Here is a 19,446-nt window from a genome sequence, read left to right as displayed (position 1 = left end):
GCTCTGTAGAACAGACTGGCCTTGAACATTTACCCTGCCTCCCAAGTGCTGGGATAAAAGGTGAGCGCCACCACACTTGGCTTTCTTCTCTTTTTAAATGATTAATTTTGATCATTATTTGGCTCCTTCCTTTAACACTGTAACGATTATATTGTGTTAATGTCTGTCTGTATGTTTAGTGGATATATACTGTTACTAAATTTTTTATGAGATAGTCTCACTATCAGACTGTCCTGCAACTCAATATACAGACTAGGCTGGCCTTGAACTCAGAAATTACCTGCTTCCTACCCAGTGCTGAGATTAAAGGTGTACACCATCAAGCACAGTACTCTTATTATTTTTTATATAAGTCTTATTTACAAATATTTGACTTGAAGTTCAAAATAGCTAAGTTTTTAAAAAAGATTTATTTTATTTATATGAGTTCACTGTAGCTGTCTTCAGACACACCAGGGGAGGGCATCAGATCTCATTACAGACGGTTGTGAGCCACCATGTGGTTGCTGGGATTTGAACTCAGGACCTCTGGAAGAGCAGTCAGTGCTCTTAACAGCTGAGCCATCTCTCCAGCCCTCATGTTTTTTTAATTAAACAACTTTATTTTTAAAAAGAGATAAATGTACAGATTTTAAAAGCATTTTGCATAAAACTATGAATATATTTTAGTACTTGATTTTTTTAAAAGGTTTGATAGTATGCATTGAAATCTTACTAGTTACAATGAGCATAAAGTACATGTAAAATAAAACATGGAAATAGTCAAAGTTCTTTTGGTTTGTAAAGATTAAACATAATGATTTTTAAACACCAAGGATTGCCACAAGGCTGCATTCTTAGCTCTTGAGTTATTAATGATTTAAGGTCTAGGTGTACCCCACTCTGCGAAGGTGCTATAATGGTTTTGTTTTAAATGGGAAATTTTGTAAACATAATTGATAAAGCTTTGTGTTATGGCATAGTTCATATAGTTGGGGGAAAACGTGATTTATTTTGAAAGAGTTGTATTTAACAATTTTATTTATTTTTAAACATTTTGTAGTAATTACATTAATTTTTCCCTCCTTCCTCCTCCTCCTTTCTTTTTTCCCAGTACTAGGGATTGAGTCCTTCACATGACAGGCACACACTTTACCACAGAGTTGCCTCTCTGTCTAACAAAGTGCTGGTAATTTCCATGTCCCCTCATTGATTTACAGTTTTCTTAGATGTTTTTCCATTTTTTTATCAGCTCCCCATACTTTAATCATTATGTTTTTAGTTTAGTGGTGTTTTATTGTCTTCATACTTTTTAGGAGAAAAACTCTTAGATTATTTCTTCCTTAGTTGATTCTTTAGTTCCAGGGAAAGATTGTATAGTTTAAAAACACTAGTTGATGGTCATCTTGGAGTATGTTTATTGCTGGTCTTATATGGCAAATCCATCCCATTCTTTTGTTTAATGATTCAGGGATTTACTAAATTATATATGCAAAGCCTATTGCTAATTGTATTAAAACAACATTAGTATAGAAATACATTCTACAGTTCTGCAACTGCCAATTATAAAACATTGTTCCCCAGTATTCTTACCAATGTTTATGATTCATGGAGACTATTACTGGTGTTAGTATAATGTATTAAGGAATAGCAGTAATAGAAATCATATGTTTATGTAGGTTAGGTATAGTGTGGAGTCACTCACTGTTAGTTACTTTTAGTATTAGTGGGTAGGACAGTGATCCTGACGGTGTTTATAGTTAGTTTGGCATGATGGCACATGACTTTAACCCTAGCACTGGGGAGGCGGAGGCAGGTAGATCTCTAGTTTAAGGCCAACTTGGTCTATATAGGAGTTCCAGGACAGATAGGAATATAAATAGACTGTTTCTCAGAAATTCAATTAAAAATAATAGATAGAGGCTGGAGAGATGGCTCAGTGGTTAAGAGCACTGACTGCTCTTCCAGAGGTCCTGAGTTCAATTCTCAGCAACCACATGGATCCGATACCCTCTTCTGGTGTGTCTGAAGACAGTTTACAGTTTATTCATAGACATAAAATAAGTAAATAAATCTTTAAAAGATAATAGATAAAACAAATGAACATAGGTTATTTTTGTGGTATTGAGTGTAGAACCCAGTTTTAAACATGTCAGGCACTTTACCACTGAACTATACTCCTAACTCTTTGTAGTTTATAAATATCTTGAATGTTTTAGAAAGTACAAAGTGATAATGTGTGATTTTTAAAACTAGTTACAATTAAGAAAAGAATTGGTTTGAATAAAGTAATTGAAAGTTAGACTACATTAAACTAAAAATATAGTTAGCACCTGTAATTTCAGTACACAGGAAGCTGAGGCAGGAGAGTTACTGTTAGTTTAAGGCAGCCTGGGGTATTGCATTTTTTTCAAAAAATCAAAACCCAGCAGTGGTAAATGACTTAGTTAGTGAGGGTGGCTACTGCTAAGTCAGACTACCTGGGTTCAGTTCCTGGAGACCACATGATACAAATCGAAAGCTAACTCAGGCTTTGCTCTGACTGTCACAAGAATGTGGGTTTTGAATGTGCACTCACATGCATGTACTCATAAACACTAAAGAAATAATTGTACTGAAAAATTAAAAAAAACCAGCCAATAAACAACTCAAAGTCCTTTTAAGTTCTAATGTATTAGAAAGGGTTTTATTTAGTTTTGAGAGAGAGCTTCTGGCTGCCCTTGAACTCTCTGTAGACCAGATTCACAGAGATCCTCCTGCCTCTGTCTCTCTAGTGCTAGGTTTAAAGGCATGTATCATCTGTCACCCAGACTAAGTTGTTGTTGTTGGTTTGTTTTTTGTTTGTTTTTTTTGAAACAGTTTCTTTGTATAGCCTGACTGTCCAGGTTGACTTAAAACTCACAGAGATCTTCCTCCCCTTGCCTCTTTGTTGGGATTAAAGGCAGTTAATAACCACTACTAGGCTTTTTTTAAATACAAGGGTATATATCACTCATTGAGAAATGGAATCTGTAAGAATGGTACTCAACTAAGTCAACAACTACTGAAATGACTAGGCCAGTGATTAATTAAATGCTTAGTTTGTGAAAAGATTGGCAGAAATTACAGGAACAAATCAAATGTTTAAGGGAACCCTTTTTAAATAACACCAACATTTCTTTATCCTGAATTGTATTTGATGGAAATTGACTTAAAAATCATTATATATAAGTACACTGTAGTTGTCTTCAGACACACCAGAAGAGGGTATCAGATCTTATAGATGCTTGTGAGCCACCATGTGGTTGCTGGGAATTGAACTCAGGACCTCTAGAAGAGCAGTCAGAACTTTTAACTGCTGAGTCATCTCTCCAGCCTGGAAATTGACCTTTTAAGAATTTTATCTATTGTGGTATATTTCACATATTCTTGTCCAATGTAATTTAAATTAATCTTCACTCTATATCATGTTTACATATTGTCTTTGTCCTCCTGGTTTTTACACACTGTAGTACACCTACAGCTAAAAACAGGAGACATTCAGGAGACATTTGAGTAGGATTTCTGTTGAAAATCTCAGCAAAAGTTACAAAGCAACTTAAAAATTAGTCACTATAAAGCAAAAAGGGTGAAACAATGAGTTGTTATACTCATTTCATTATGATAAACAGTAGAATGTTATATGGTAACGGGATTGGTCAGTTACTGCATGCTTTTATAAAGGGGAGTTTATTGCTTTACATATCTGAAAACAAGTGCAAAGCCTGTATTGTTCCTACCATCAGGCTAATCTTAAAAGCATTTAACATAGTGTGGTATTGTTAGCTTACAAATATAGCTAAATTCGGAGGATATTTTTGGCAGCTCTTAATCTGAGCAGGAATAGGGGTTTTGGAAAAATAAGGGTTTTAGGTCTGTCATTTTAGGGCCTATTTTAATAGATTGTGAAAGTTCAGGCTCTTTAAGCAAACAGAACCTGGCAATTACCAATTGGCACAGAATGGTTTTATGGAAAAACTAGTCTGTAACAAAAACTTGGACTTAATTCCTGAGTGAAGCATACAAAAGTTCCAAGTGGGACAGGGCAAGGAAGGAGGACTGGCTTCTTCCATTCACAACTGCAGGCATTTTCTCTTCCCTTTGACAGAGGAGGTGAGCAGGATTGTTTGAAAATAAAGTAAGCTGATATAATTTGTTCTTATGGACTAGGGTTTGAATTGATTAGTTATTTATGTCTAAGAATATTTGTTCTGTTGAGTATTGTATTATAATGTGTTAGTTTTTTTTTTTAAGTTTCTGTTTCATGGGTATTTTTGTTTTATTTACATGTTTCCATGCTATTTTCTATGGTACTTTAAAAATCATGACTTTAAATTTAACATAGAATAAATATCACATACCTTTGCTCTTTTAAAAAAAAATTATATTGTGTAAAAGTAAAAATCCAGAGCCAAGGAACCCTGAAATGTACTTTTCATCGGAATACTTTGTCCTTGTAGAAAGCAATTTAGAATCTGTCAGTGGAAAAAACCAAGGGAGTTAGTGAATCTATGGCTATATACCAGAAACTGGCACCCTATAAATACACTAATGTCCAAAGCAAAAAGGTTGTAGGAGGAAGAACAAAGTCATGGACATAGTCAAGTGATTAAAGCTGAGCCATTTCTCTATTGTAGGTAGGTCTACCTCTGGTGGTCTTGTAGTAGGAAATGCATTAAGTTATCTGAGTTATACATGGATTTACAAAATGGGTGCTGTAGCAAGAAAGGTTGGGGTAGTGTTTAATTTTGTGATACTGTAGATTGAGCGTAGGATCTTTTGCATGCTAGTCAAAGTACTTCTAAGCTAATTTCCAAGCCCTTCTTTTATTTTTATTTCACTTTGGTTTTTTCCAGATAGGGTTTTCCTGTATAGCCCAGGCTGTCCTGGAACTTGCTCTATAGGCTTTGAACTCACTGAGACCCATCTGCCTCTGCTTCTCCGGTGCTGGGATTAAAGATGTGCACCTCTCTCTCTCTCTCTCTCTCTCTCCCTCTCTCTCTCTCTCTTTCTCTCTCTCTCCCTCCCTCCCTCCCTCTCTCTCTCTCTCCCTCCCTCCCTCCCTCCCTTTCTCTCTCTCTCCCTCCCTCCCTCTCTCTCTTTCTTTCTCTCTCTCTCTCCCTCCCTTCCCTTCCTTCCTTCCTCCCTCCCTCCCTCCCTTCCTCTCTCTCCCTCTCTCTCCCTCTCTCTCTCCCTCCTTCTCTCTCTCTCCCTCCCTTCCCTTCCTCCCTCCCTCCCTTCCTTTCTCTCTCTCTCCCTCCCTCCCTCCCTTCCCTTCCCTTCCTTCCTTCCTCCCTCCCTCCCTCTCTCTCTCTTTCTTTCTCTCTCTCTCCCTCCCTCCCTCCCTTTCTCTCTCTCTCTCTCCCTCTCTTTCTTTCTCTCTCTCTCCCTCCGTTCCCTTCCTCCCTCCCTCCCTTCCTCTCTCTCTCTCTCCCTCCCTCCCTTTCTCTCTCTCTCTCTCCCTCCCTCTCTTTCTTTCTCTCTCTCCCTCCCTTCCCTTCCTTCCTCCCTCCCTCCCTCCCTTCCTTCCTTCCTCTCTCTCTCCCTCCTTCTCTCTCTCTCCCTCCCTCCCTTCCCTTCCTTCCTTCCTCCCTCCCTTCCCTAACTCCCTCCCTCCCTCTCTCTCTCTCTTTCCCTCTCCCTCCCTCCCTTCCCTTCCTTCCTCCCTCCCTCCCTCCCTCCCTTTCTCTCTCTCCCTCCCTCCCTCCCTCCCTTCCTCCCTCTCTCTCCTTCCCTTCCTTCCCTTCCTTCCCTTTCTTTCTTTCTTTCTTTCTTTTTTTTTTCTTTCTTTCTTTCTTTCTTTCTTTCTTTCTTTCTTTCTTTCTTTCTTTCTCCCTCCCTCCCTCCTCCCCTTCCTCCCTTTCCTCCCCTTCCTTCCTTTCTTCCTTCCTTCCTTCCTTGTGCCACCAGACCCAGCTAAGGGGCAGTGTTTTAGGTGGCTTATAGTCATTCTGCAGGAATGATACTGGCCCTAGAAAGTGTAATACTTATCCACCATTAAAGGAAAGGATGACTGGTCACATATTTTGTCTTGTGTACTCATACTAGAAAGGATGTTTGTGACTGAACACAAGTTCACTTCTTGGCAAAGCAGATATTTTTCATTGGGGCTGAGGAAAGTCTTCCAGCTGTCAGTGTAGCTAATTGAGCAACCTGTCTGTAAATGTGGACAACCAAAAGGAACAATGTTTTTGAGGAAAAGCAGAAGTTTTGAATAGGTGTCCAAAACCAACTGAGAAATGAAACACTAGGGAAGACAATGTAATGTTAGGTATAAAATAACCATTGGGATCTCTGAAGTGTCTGGGAAAACATTTTGTCCTCCAAGATTGCTATGTAAAAACCCTCAGTTATTTAGGAACCAAAACAAGATCTCTTTCTGGGTGTGGTGGTGTATGCCTTTAGTCCAGGTGGGTCTGTGTAGGTGGAGGACTGGCAGAGATAACATAATAGAGAGAGATTGACTTCAAAACAAAGCAAAAGATCTGATTTGTGAGGTCAAGTTAGCCAGTATAGAAAAGTTAAGTTAGTCAGGGGTTGGAGAGATAGCTCAGTGGTCAAGAACACTTATGACTTAGTACTGGAATTGAGTTCCCATGTAGGGCAGAGCATTATCTCCTGTAACTTCAGCTCCAGGAGATCTGAGAGCTGGCCTCAGTGGGTAGGTACCTGCACTCAGGTGCTCATACCTACACTCATAAATACATAATTCAAAAGCAAATAAGAGGAAAGTTAGTGATAATAGAGAACAGATTTGGGAGTACTTATCCTATAATAGAAATTCTAATAATGAGTGATAGAGAAGCCAGCATAGTGTACTTAGGAGTTAGAGGCAGGAGAATTGTCACCAATTTGAGGCCAACCTGGCCTGCATGAGTTACAAGCCAGCCTTTGCTACATAGTAAGATCCTGTCTCAAAAAACAAAAAAAGATGGTCCAAAGAAAATATGAGTTGGGGTGGAAGCTCAGTAGTAGAACACAACCCTACATGGACTAGGTCTAGTTAGAATCAGTCTAGTTATGAAAAAATCAAGCGCATTATCAATGTCTAAGAAAAGGTAAGAAAATACCTAAGATGCAAGAACTTAGCTGGACCTTATGATGTAGATATATGTCTTAGTTAGGGTTTTTTTTTTATTGCAGTGAAGAGACTCCATGAACCAAGGCAACTCTTATAAGGACAACAATTAATTGGGGCTGGCTTACAGGTTCAGAGGATTAGTCCATTATCATCAAGGTGGGAAGCACTGCATCATCCAGGCAGAGATGAGCGAGTTCTACATCTTCATCTGAAGGCTGCTAGTGGAAGACTGGCTTCCAAGCAGCTAGGATGAGGGTCTTAAAGCTCATGGCTGAAGTAACACACCTACTCCAACAAGGCCACACCTTCTAATAGTGCCACTCCCTGGGCCAAGCATATATAAAACCATCCCAGCTACTAGGAAGACTGGGAGTCAAGAAGATAGAAAGTTAAAAGCCTGCCTAGCATGATAGGGTACATTAAAGGCTAGTTTGAACAACTTAGTGAAATTTCTTCAAAAAGTGAAAAAGATGGCTGAGATTCAATTCAGTGGTAGAACATTTGCTCTCTGTTGAAGGCCCTTGAAGTTTCTAGTGCCATAAATCCAAGAAAATGTCTATTGTTTAAGAACATTCTTCAAATCTTTATTGAAGGGCCTGCTAGCCTGATCTACAGAGTGAGTTTCAGGACAGCCAGGACTCTGCAGTTCACTGTTTCAAAAAATAAGAAAGAATAGCTGACTTTGAGGGTTAACCTAAGAGAAATGAGAGTATTTGGAGAAATTATGGCTAGTACTGAACAACATGACAAAATTTGGGAATGAAGTCTTAACTTCAGAGGGATTTTTAATAGCTGTAAATTTTCACCAGTCTCAATTTCTGAAAAAAATTCTAGATAGATTTGCTTTTGTTGCTCCTTGTGAAGTTTGAAGCATCTCATCTACCATATATGATACAAATTAGTTTTCTAAGTGTGACAGTGAAAAGACCAGTCAGTTTAACGTTTTACTTAAACCAAGGTTTTTGGAGGACCACAAGCAAAAAAGTGATTTTGCATATCATGTGAATATCTAAGAATCCCGATAATTTGTTCAAGAGTAAGTCAAGGAAGTGTGTAGGTATAGGAAAATAGAACACAGCCATGTGTTTGAGTCCAGCCTGGACTGTATTGCAAGACCCTGTCTTTCTTTCCAGAAAGAAAATTAAATAAAAAACAAGTAAATTATCCCATATTCCTAATTTAAGAGATGAAGTACCATTGCTTTTTCTATTGATTTAGTGGGGGTGTTTATGTTGCCCTTTTGGAAGAAAGGAAGTTTGGGGGGGGATACTTCCTGGGTTTCACCTAGTTCAATATTTCCCTTAATACTTAATTTTTCTATTCTGAATTCTTTCAGAGTCATGACTTTTGTACTAGGAGGGGATTTTTTTTTTCCAAATTGGGGTGACAGTCTCAGGTATTTTGAGAATGTTTGAGGAAAGCAATAACAATGATACTTTTTCACCTGCATTTCATTGTGGTGCTTTGAAGCATTCTGTTTATTTGTCAGGTTTTTTTTTGAGGGGGGGTTGATTCCTGTTCCCCAGTACGCACACTTCTATGTCATTATTGGCTTGCCCCTTTTAACTACCCTTACTTGATCCCATTTTTCTAAGTAGTTTCTATTCTAACAGCACAGCTTCATTTTCATTGTTAGAGGGAATTAACAAGTCTAACCCCAGAGGGATTGCAAATCCCAAGGTATAGTCATTTTTGCTTGCAAGTACAAATTGTGTTTTTTCCAAACTTGATTGAGGTTTTGTAATGGCCCTCTTCTATGTTTGCTAAAATATGTTAGATTATGATAAGATGAGAATAACAACAAATCTATCTTGGCATATTGGGTTCATATTGTAGAGCCTCTGAATGTTGGGGAGCTGCTGAAGTATTCTGAGCCCAGGGGAGTGCCCTGATCAAAGCAGTGGTAGGAGGATTAGTCTCCCACAGATATAGCAGTAATGCCTCAGACCTTGGCACTAGCTCTTGTTCAGGGTTCAAAGTCATTTGTTATGGGAGAGGCAGAAAGAGCAAGGCCACTTAAGAGGTTATTTTCATGCCTCAGGGATCAGGAAGTATGAAACTGAGATAAAACTGCAGATAAATAAGGACTGGGATGGTTTGCTGAGGAGTCCTGTGGAGAAGTAGTTGACAAGATATGACTATGAGTGGGGAAGAAGGAAGGGAGGAGAGTCATAAGTCTGGTGGAAGCATAATGTGCTGCTCTGGGCATGTAGATTTTGGTGGTCTGTACAAATGATAATTGAAACCAGGGGAGTAGACGGAAAGCAAAGAGAGAATGGAGTAAGTGTACGAGGCTGAGGTCTGGCTCTGTTGTAATGTGAGGGGACTCAGAGGAGCTACTGTATAGAGAAGGGAGCTATGAAAAAATAGGCTGGAATGAACTTTAGAATCAGTGGAATTGATTTATCTGTTAGTGTCATAGGAAAACCAAGGAAGATTACAGCTGAGTTAAGTAGTTATTAGTCTGAATTAGTCTTATGTAGTGAGACTTGACAGATATACCTTAATGTATAGATCCCTTTTGTTGCCTTAGTTGGCTTAATTTCACCTAACATTTTATTATGCTTAGAAGGTTAATATACATTTATCATTTTGCAGTTACTTTTTTTTAGAAAGGGGAAAGAATTATACCTAAAGGTGTCATTAGGGAGTATTAGTGAGAACTTAGAGCATATACACCTTGATTTTCATGGTTAAACCATTTTGTTTATTAATCTAGCCATCATTTGTTTTCATTTCAAATAATTCTTACCACAAACATAGCTATTTCTTGAAAATGATAGAGCCATTGCTGCCACATTAAAAACGTTATGTAAGTTTTGGGTCTCCGGTGCTTTTTTAAGGACTATGGAATTTAGCATATAAAAAGATAGATAGGGGCTGGACTCTTGGTGAAGTGACTCTTGCATAACCATGAGGACCTGAATTTGGATCCTCAACATTTCCATAATGTCTGGGATGAGTTGGTGACAGACCAGTCACTGGAGCTCACTATCCAGCCAGCTTAGCTAAGTCAGGAAGGATTCAATAAGACGCCTTGCCTCAAAAAATAAGGTGGAAGTGTGGATTCTAGAATCTTATCTTTAGGGTTTTATGTATAACCTGAAGTAACCATAGAAGACAGGGTGAAAATGGGAGCTTTAACTGTAGATGGGGCAGAGGGGGATGGGGATAAATACAGGAGGGATATTTGGAAAAGCTTTAGGGAAATGTAAAAAAAAAAAAAAAAAAAAAAACACACAAAAACAAGGAGCAATCAAGGAAGACTGCCAAGGTTGGCCTCTGACCTCTGTATACATACTAAAGCCCACCTACCTATATGACCATGCATGAATTCAGTACATATAAATACAATTCAATACATTATGCAAGACATGAAATAGCCAGTGGTTAACAAGGGTACTAAGAAAAATAACATTCTCTGGAAGTTCTGAGTAGGGAGGGTATATTTCTAGAATATTGTGTATTTGTTGGAGTTACAGGGGAGGACATTTGCAGGGAAAGAGTTCTGTAGAGGTTAGGTCCGTTTGTTTTTCTAACTATATAGCTAGGTTAGCTTAGAATTTGGCAATCCTCCTGTTTGTACTAGAATTACCTGTGGGCCCTAGTGTACTGGCAAAGGGTTGGGGTGTTGTGGCATTTTTGTTTATTGAAGTGTGTACATATGTGAGAGGTACTTGGGAGGAAGTTGGGAGAGACAGTGATCGAAAGGTAGTTTGGACTTAGGATTTAAGATAGTATGAGCTTGGGATGGAGAGATGGCTCAGTGGTTAAGAGCACTGATTGCTAACTCTCCTTTTCCTACTTTAGCCAAAAACAAACAAACAAACCCTTAACAAAGCAAGCAGTGTACCTAATATTATTTGATTAGTATTTCAAAAGATCAGACATCACAGATTTTATTTGCCCATGTTTGAAATACTGCAGAAACATCCTCATTGGTTTCCTGGTCTCTACTTTCTAATTCAAACTAAAATTGAACTATTATACACATCTATCTTTCTTTGGCTTTTAATTCTTTGTTAGTAAATACTATATGCTTATGAAAATTTTAACACAAATATTATTTCTCTAAAGCATCATTTCTCTGTTCAAAGAAGATTCAAGCTCATATTATCTTCTTTTTAAAAAGATTTATTTTATTTATGAGTACACTGTAGCTGTCTTCAGACACATGGGAAGAGGGCATCTAATCTCCTCACAGATGGATGTGAGCCACCATGTGGTTGCTGGGAATTAAACTCAGGACCTCTGGAAGAGCAGTCAATGCTCTTAACCCCTGAGCCACCTCTCCAGCCCTAAGTTGATTTTTTTTTGTTTGTAAGCTTTATTTTACTAATCTAAGCTAAAGTGGGAAAATGACCTTCCTTAGTTCCTATGTTAGTGGCCTAGACAGAGAGATGGAGGTGGGCAGAGAGTGGGAGAATGGGCTTCGTGAAAGGAACAGATCATTAACTGATTTTTGCTCACAGTTTCAGATATTTTGAGGGTAGAAATTTTATTTTATTGGGCTAAAAATGAATGGACATACTGTTTTTTAAAAAACCATTTCATTGCTAGTACCTTTGGCCAAAAGAGTTAAATAAACTGTGAAAATTGTACTTGCATAAATTAGGGGCTTAAGAAAAGTGCTTACTACTTGTTTACTATAAAAATGTAATTGGTGATTCTTTGATTGTTCAATATAGTGTTTGAAAGACTGCATAAGTTTAGGGAAGTAATGCAGAAAGAAACTTGTGCAGAAATATTTCATGACAGAATGAATTTAGCTGAACCTTTAATAAGTCAGTTGCTGGGCAGTGGTCACTAATACCTTTAATCTCAGCACTCCGGAGTTAGAGGGCAAGTGGATCTCTGAGTTCGAGGCCATCCTGGTCTACAGAGTGAGTTCCAGGTCAGCCAGAGCTACATAAACAAAACAAAAAAAAAAGTGGTTAAGTAATCATGTGAGAGGATGATGTCACTCAGATGACAGTGCTAGGGTCCTGGAAATGTTCTGTATCTTGATTATAGGCGATGACTAAAGGCTTTTCAGGAAGGGGAGGGAAACATATAAAAATCTGTTAAGTAGCTCAGTTCGACCTTGAATATTTCGAGATCCTCCTGAATTCTGGGATTACAGGTGTGTGTACCATTATAACTAGGAGGAAGGCTTTCGTGTATGGGAACATTCACCAATATGTGCATTTAGATTATTGATTTCTTTTTCAAGACAGGGTTTCTTTGACTGTACTTTAACTCACTTTATAGACCAGGCTGGCCTCAAACACAGAAATATTCTTACCTCTGCCTCTGGAGCGCTGGGTTTAAAGACACTGCCCAGCTCTGGATTTTTTATTTTATTTTATTTATTTATTTAAGACAGGGCCTCACTAGACATGGTCTTATGTAGCTGAGACTGATTTGGAACCCTCTGTGTAGCCCAGATTGGTCTTGACTTGAGAGTCTCCTGCCTCAGCCTCCTGAATGCCATAATTATAGGTGTGGACTTGGCATGTATCTCAGTTTAAAATGAGCCTGGATAAAGGTGATCCTTTTGATTTATATGTTTATGTCAGATAGACAGATATTCACCTGTGGTATAATCAAGTTCTTCAGAAATGAAAATGTGACATTTAAAAAAGTATACCAAAACTAATACTGGCTTCCCTTGATTTAGGTATTCTGGCTGATGAGAATTTAAGGGCCATGGATGAAGATGGACTTGAATTACAACCACAAGCACCAAACTCATTTTTTGATGCAACAGGTATAGTGACTTGGATTACTGTACTTTTTAATCTACCAAATTGGGAGGTAGTAATGGCTCTAATTGCTAAACATTGCTCACAGTGTTAGTTATGTTTGGATTTCAGAATCTACAGATGAAAAATGAGCACATTATCATCCCCTGCTTAAACATTGGGCCTTTTCATAAATAGCTTTAATAAAATCCCAAGTGCTACAAAACCCAAAACTTAGCAGTACTGCTATGACACCGCAAGTAGAAAGAAAATTTCACACCTCACATCATATCATGGGTTGAAGTAAAAGCACATGCATATGAACAAGTACTGCGTAAAATGACCCTTAGGCTATCTAAAAAGCGTTTATGAATTTCATATTTCTACTTGGATCACTACCTATGATATATTATGTATGTGTGAATATTTTAAAGGTGAAAAGTCTGCTATGCTAAACATTCCTGTTCTCAAGCATTTTGTTTAAGTTTTTTAAGACAGTCTATGAAATCCAGGTTGAACCTTGAATTATGTATCCTTCTACCTCAGCCTCCTGAGTTCTAAGACTGCATGGCACATACTATTCTCATTTTCCTGATGAGGCAATGGAAACTCAGAGGTTCAGTGACTTGTTCATGGTCACAAAACTATTAAGTGTTATCTAACCCTCATCTGTGATTTACATTTTCTTCTTGTTTGGTTGGTTTTGGTGTTTTGAGACAGGATTTTTTTTTTTTTTTTTTTTTTGTGTGTGTGTGTGTGTGTCCTAGGATAGTTTTGGCCACAGACCACCTGCGTCTGCCTCTTGAATACTGGTAGTAAAGGTTCGGGCCTCCACCACAGCCAGCCTAGTTTCTGTTTGTTGCTTTTTCTTGTTGCTTTGTTATTGAGTGTTTGGGTAGGGATATAGTGATTGAATTCGCTACCTACATAGATCTAGGTTGTTCTGAAAACCAAGCAGAAGCATTGATCTATTGAAGTTGTGTTGTTTTTCTTTTGTTTTTTGAGAATTGTAAAAATTTCTTTGTTGTTCTCTGGACTGGCAGCCAAGATACTGGATTTGTTTTATTTTGTACTTCTCAGAAGGATGTACCATTTGTTCCATTTGCAGCATTTGTTACTAGCAATATTAACTGCACACCATATACTGTGCAAACTATAGTCACTTAGTCTCTTTAGACAAAAATTGATTTAATCTCCTGTCACTCTTTTAACTAAAATGGACTCACAGAGAGTTTTTTGTATTACGAGGAGCTGCTTTGGGGGTGAGGGCAGCGAAACAGCTAGAAAGAATCCAGTACTCTGCTGAAGTTGTGGGTAGGTTCCTTCTACTACCTACCTTTATCCCACTGCTCCTCAGCAGTAGCACTTCTGTTCACTATCTGCCCACAGACAGTATTTTTTTATTATTATTATTGTTTGTTTGTTTATGTTCTGGTTGTTGTCTTTTTTAAAGATTTATTTATTATGCATGAGTACACTGTAGCTGTCTTCAGACACCAGAAGAGGGCATCAGATCCCATTACAGATGGTTGTGAGCCACCATGTGGTTGCTGGGAATTGAATTCAGGACCTCTGGAAAAACAGTCAGTGCTCTTAACCACTGAGCCGTCTCTCCAGCCCTGTCCAGAATATAAGTCAATATCTAAAATTCTATAGTCCTAGGTAGAGAATGTTTGTGATACCAGAGCAAAAGGAGAAGGATGGGAAGGAAGTGAAGAAGAAAAAATGTCATGGGAAAGATGGAAATAAAAAAAAATAAGTTCAGGAAGGGAGGTAGAGAAGAAGGAAAATACATGAAAAACACATATAATAAAGAAAACTGACCCATCTGCTAGCCATAGGTACATTACTTTTTATAACCATGCCTTAAGTAACTGAATGAGTCTCAGCATCCCTAAAATTTTACTGTCAGGAAGATTCTTCTTTGTCTCAGTTGTATTATTATCATAATTTTCCCTTATCTATTGATTTGGGATAAATATGCAAGAGTGTCCTAAAAAGTGTCTTTCTGATTTTATTTAAAAATAGGCTCAAAGGAATCTAAGTGTTTGAGAAAACTGAGAAGCTACTGTAGTATCTTGGGAGAAATTGAATAATATTTTTGCTGGTTGAAATATTTAGTGCTGAAATTCATGATTTTATTACTTACAGTCTTAGCTACTGTTTCATTGCCAGAAAGAGACATCATGACCAAGGCAACTCTTATAAGAGAAGAGAAGGTATTTACATTGAGGACTTGTTGATAGTTACATCATGGTGGCAGGTGCTGAAGTAGTAGCCAAGAGTTACATCCTGATCCATAGGCAAAGACATTTACATTTTGATCCACAGGCTAGAGGGTTAGGAGAGATATAAGCATAGACACATGCATGCATGAATGCACACTAGGCCTGGTGCTTGGTATGGGCCTTTGAAGCCTCAGAGCTCACCATCTCTAGTGACACACACCCTCCAACAAATCTACACCTCCCTTATGATCTGTTCATTTCCTGGTGACTATAAACATTCAAATATATGGGCTTATAGGGGCCATTCTTACTCAAACTACCACACTTATTTATGAGTTTGTTTATTTTTTAGGAGCTGGTGCTACACACATGGATGGTAATCAAATTGTTGTGGAAGTACAAGAAACGGTTTATGTGTCAGATGTTGTGGATTCAGACATAACCGTACATAACTATGTTCCTGATGACCCGGACTCAGTTGTAATCCAAGATGTTATTGAGGATGTTGTTATAGAAGATGTCCAGTGTACAGATATCATGGACGAAGCAGATGTATCCGAAACAGTCATCATCCCTGAACAAGTGCTGGATTCAGATGTAACGGAAGAAGTTTCTTTAACACATTGCACAGTTCCAGATGATGTTTTAGCTTCTGATATTACTTCAGCCTCAATATCTATGCCTGAACATGTCTTGACAAGTGAATCTATACATGTGTCTGATGTTGGTCACGTTGAGCATGTGGTTCACGATAGTGTAGTAGAAGCAGAAATCGTCACAGATCCTCTGGCTGCTGATGTTGTCTCGGAAGAAGTGTTGGTAGCAGACTGTGCCTCTGAAGCAGTCATAGATGCCAACGGGATCCCTGTGAACCAGCAGGATGAAGACAAAAACAACTGTGAGGACTACCTTATGATTTCTTGTAAGTTTTCGGGTATGGTTTTTCTCACAGGTACTTCTGTAGGCTCTTTATCTAACTTACACCAGGGGTGAAACTTTCTTAACTAAATGTCCATTATAAAGATACCTTGTCCAGATGTGGTGATGCACACCTTTAATCCACCACTTGGGAAGCAGAGGCAGGCAGATCTCTATGAATTTGAAACCAGCCTGGTCAATAAATAAAGTAGGCAGCAATCAGAGGAACATACCTGAAACCAGCTTTGGGTCTCCACATACATGTGCATATGTACCTGCACACAACACATGTACACACACAGAGCTCTCATGCACATCACATGCATTATAAAAATGTAGCTATGTTTCTTTGTGTGCCTGTGTTTGCTCATATGTTGAATGGAAATCTTAGCCTTTCCTAGAAACTTAATATGTGCTTACAACTCTGTACTTCATTCCTTGTAATGAATTTCCAGAAATAGAATTACTGGGTTATAACAAATGGACATTTAGGACCAGTGAGATGGCTCAGCAGGCAAAAGTATTCGTGTCTTGCTGTATAAGTCTGATGGTGACCCGAGTTCAGTCCCTGGAATCCACAGTGGAAGGAGAGAACTGAGTTTCCAAAATTTTCCTCTCTTCCACATATGTTCCTTACATTTAAACACACAGATACAGACATAATACAGTAATAAAAATTTAGAAAGATTATGAGATTATCTATTTTTTATATTCTAACCAAAACAAGACAGCATTTTTCTTTTTAAGTTTTTGCTGGTCTTCAGGAGTATGTGATGTAGCTTACTTCAATTTTAAAACTATTTTGTAAGATAATCCTTGTACCAGTAGAGATTGAGAATAAGTGAACAAGAGACTAGGGATAGACAGTAGTTGAAGTGGTTCATGTATAAAGAGGAGTACCTCAAGTTGGGGTGTGGTTGTATAGTTCTGTAATCCTAACACTTAAGAAGATTGAGGAAGATCTTATCCCAAAGGCCTTAGTAGTAAAGAAGATTGAGGAGAGCCGAACTCCAGTTTAGAAAGTAAAATGGTCATCCATTTAGTCTCAGATGAGCTAGGTGAGACTTGGATGCAGAAAGATAATACAAAGATAACTGGTGTTTGACCCTAAGATTTCTAGCTTGGAAGATTGGGTCATGATGATCATTCAAGAAAGGGAGTAAGTTTGGTGAGTAAGAATGATTTAGTATTTGCTAAAAATATGAGGTGCTTCCTTGTTTGAGACAGCCTCATGCTTGTTTTCTTGGCAATTAAAAATATAAATTTGACATTTTGGAGAGAGGAGAAATGGGTGAAGTAACAGAAAGAGTAAGAAGTATCTCCTAGAAGTAGTTGGTGGTTTCCAGAGAGTACTTGCAGAAAAAGAGTGTTAAATACGTGATGTAGTTTTTAGGGGGGAGGAGTGTGTGTGTGTTATATGTGTGTAATGTTATATATATTCATTCATTGATTCCTGGGTATTTACCTGAAGGAAGGACTCTTGAGTTAGTGTACCACATGAAACCTACATAGCAAACTTTACTGCTGTATCACAATAGGTAAGAAATAAAACCAGCTAGATATCCACCAGCAGATGAATGAATAAAGAAAAGTAGTAGATATATAGTGGTAGATTTTTTTTTTGGCTGAGAGAAAAATCAAATAATTGCAGGGAAATGTATGGAACTAGAGATTATCTTGTTAAGAGAACTAGGTCAGACTCAGACAGTAACTACATGTTCTCTTTCATCTGACGTTACAGATTGAAATTTGTGTATGGAGTAGATTGTAGGTCATAAAAGTAGAAAGGGAAGGGGCCAGAAAGATGGCTCAGCTGTTAAGAGCACTCCAGAGGTCCTAAATTCAATTCCCAGCAACCACGTGGTGGCTTATTCAGCTATAAAAGGATCTGATACCCTTTCTGGCATGCAGGTGTACATGCAGACAGAGCACTCATAAAATGAATAAACGAATTAGAAAGGGACCATGAGAAGGAAGAACTTTTTTTGTGTATATGATAGGGTCTCTCTGTGTAACCCTGGCTGTTGTGAAGCTGGAACTGTTCAGGATAGACTTAAACTCAGAGATCTCAGAGATTTTTGCCTCTGCCTCCTAAGTGCCTGGTCCAAAGGTGTGAGCCTCCACACTGATAGAGAGGAAGACCACCTTTTATTTTAAAAGATTTATTTTATGTGTATGAGTGTTTTGCCTGCATATATGTTACACGTGCCCATAGAAGTTAGTAGATGTATTGGCTCAGATGATTGTGAACCACTGCATGGGTGGTGAGATTTGAGCTTGGTTCCTCTTTAAGAGCAACCAGTGCTCTTAACTGCTGACCTATCTTTTCAGCTCCAAGGAAGAATTCTTTAGGGAAGGGGAAGGAGAAAAAAAAAAAAGGAATACATACGACATGAAAGCAGAGTGGGGGCAGGTCATAAGGGAGTGGGGTGAAAAACAGTATCATACACATGTATGAAAATGCCATAAGGAAACCCATTAGTTTGTGTGCTAACTGGAAAACATAAAGTGTCAGTATAGATCTTCTATATATAAAATGATATAGACATTTGAAGTTAGCTTAGGCTGCAAGGTGAGACAAGGTCTCATTAGAAAGAAGGAGAAGAAGGGGGGAGAGGTGAAATGAAAATTGAAGGTTTGCAGGAGACAAGGTAACAAACTGAGACTTTTCAATATTATTGAGGGATACAGAGAATGCCTTAAATGTGTTAGCCACTGAGAAGAAAGACTCTTTATGGGCAATAAGGATGTTGTTGGTATTGGATTAGTTTCAGTAAAACATGAGTGAGGGGATAGGAGATAGAAGGATGGAACTATAATGGGTTGAGAAACCAGTGAAAGTGAAATAGGGGAAACACTTTGTATAAGACATTATGATTAGTCAAAGGACAGGAGGCAATAGTATGGCTTTTGCTGATTAGCAAAGTGGTGAATGTATCGGTACAGGGACAAACCAATGGACAGGGCCAGCTTGACAATAGAAAAAGGAAGGCTAATGGGTGGAATAAAATGCAAAGAGGGAGGGACCAGTGTTCAGGGTCACAGTAGATAGCTGTTAGGCAGAGAGATAAAATGTTAGTAGGAATGAGAATCCTTTCTAAAGACAGAAAATTAGAGGAATGTTTGAATGGCACAGCTGTTTTCCCTGTTGGAGGAGCATTATCTACTGTCTTACGGTTTTACTGCTGAGAGTAGACAGCATGACCAAGGCAAGTCTTATAAAGAAAGCATTTAATTGGGGCTGGTTTACAGGTTCAGAGATTTAATCCAGTATCATCAAGGCAGGAACATAGCAGCACCTAGGTAGGCATGGTGCAGGAGGAGCTAACATCTTCTACATCTTCATCTGATACATGCTAGCAGAATACTGGCTTCCAGGCAGCTAGGATGAGGGTCTTAAAGCCCACACCCACAGTGACACACCTACCCCAACAGGGCCACACTTTCTAATAGTGCCACTTCCTGGGCTGAGAATATATAAACAATCACATCTACCAAT

The 19,446-nt window shown here is 38.4% G+C and overlaps 1 protein-coding gene across 1 annotated transcript in view; it reads left to right on the top strand.

Annotated features, from left to right (window-relative positions):
* ZFX (zinc finger protein X-linked) overlaps positions 1-19,446 on the top strand; it is a 43,846-nt gene that overhangs the window by 8,885 nt on the left and 15,515 nt on the right. The window contains exons 3-4 of the mRNA XM_080909903.1: positions 12,738-12,827; positions 15,382-15,951. Of these exons, the coding sequence (XP_080766029.1) occupies positions 12,767-12,827; positions 15,382-15,951 (631 nt within the window). The 5' untranslated portion in view covers positions 12,738-12,766. The remainder of the gene's footprint in view (positions 1-12,737; positions 12,828-15,381; positions 15,952-19,446) is intronic.

The sequence above is a fragment of the Micromys minutus genome, assembly GCF_963924665.1.
Source record: "Micromys minutus genome assembly, chromosome: X".
Classification (NCBI taxonomy): domain Eukaryota; kingdom Metazoa; phylum Chordata; class Mammalia; order Rodentia; family Muridae; genus Micromys; species Micromys minutus.
The sequence above is the reverse complement of the archived record's forward strand: the minus strand, read 5'-3'. Positions and strand labels throughout refer to the sequence as shown.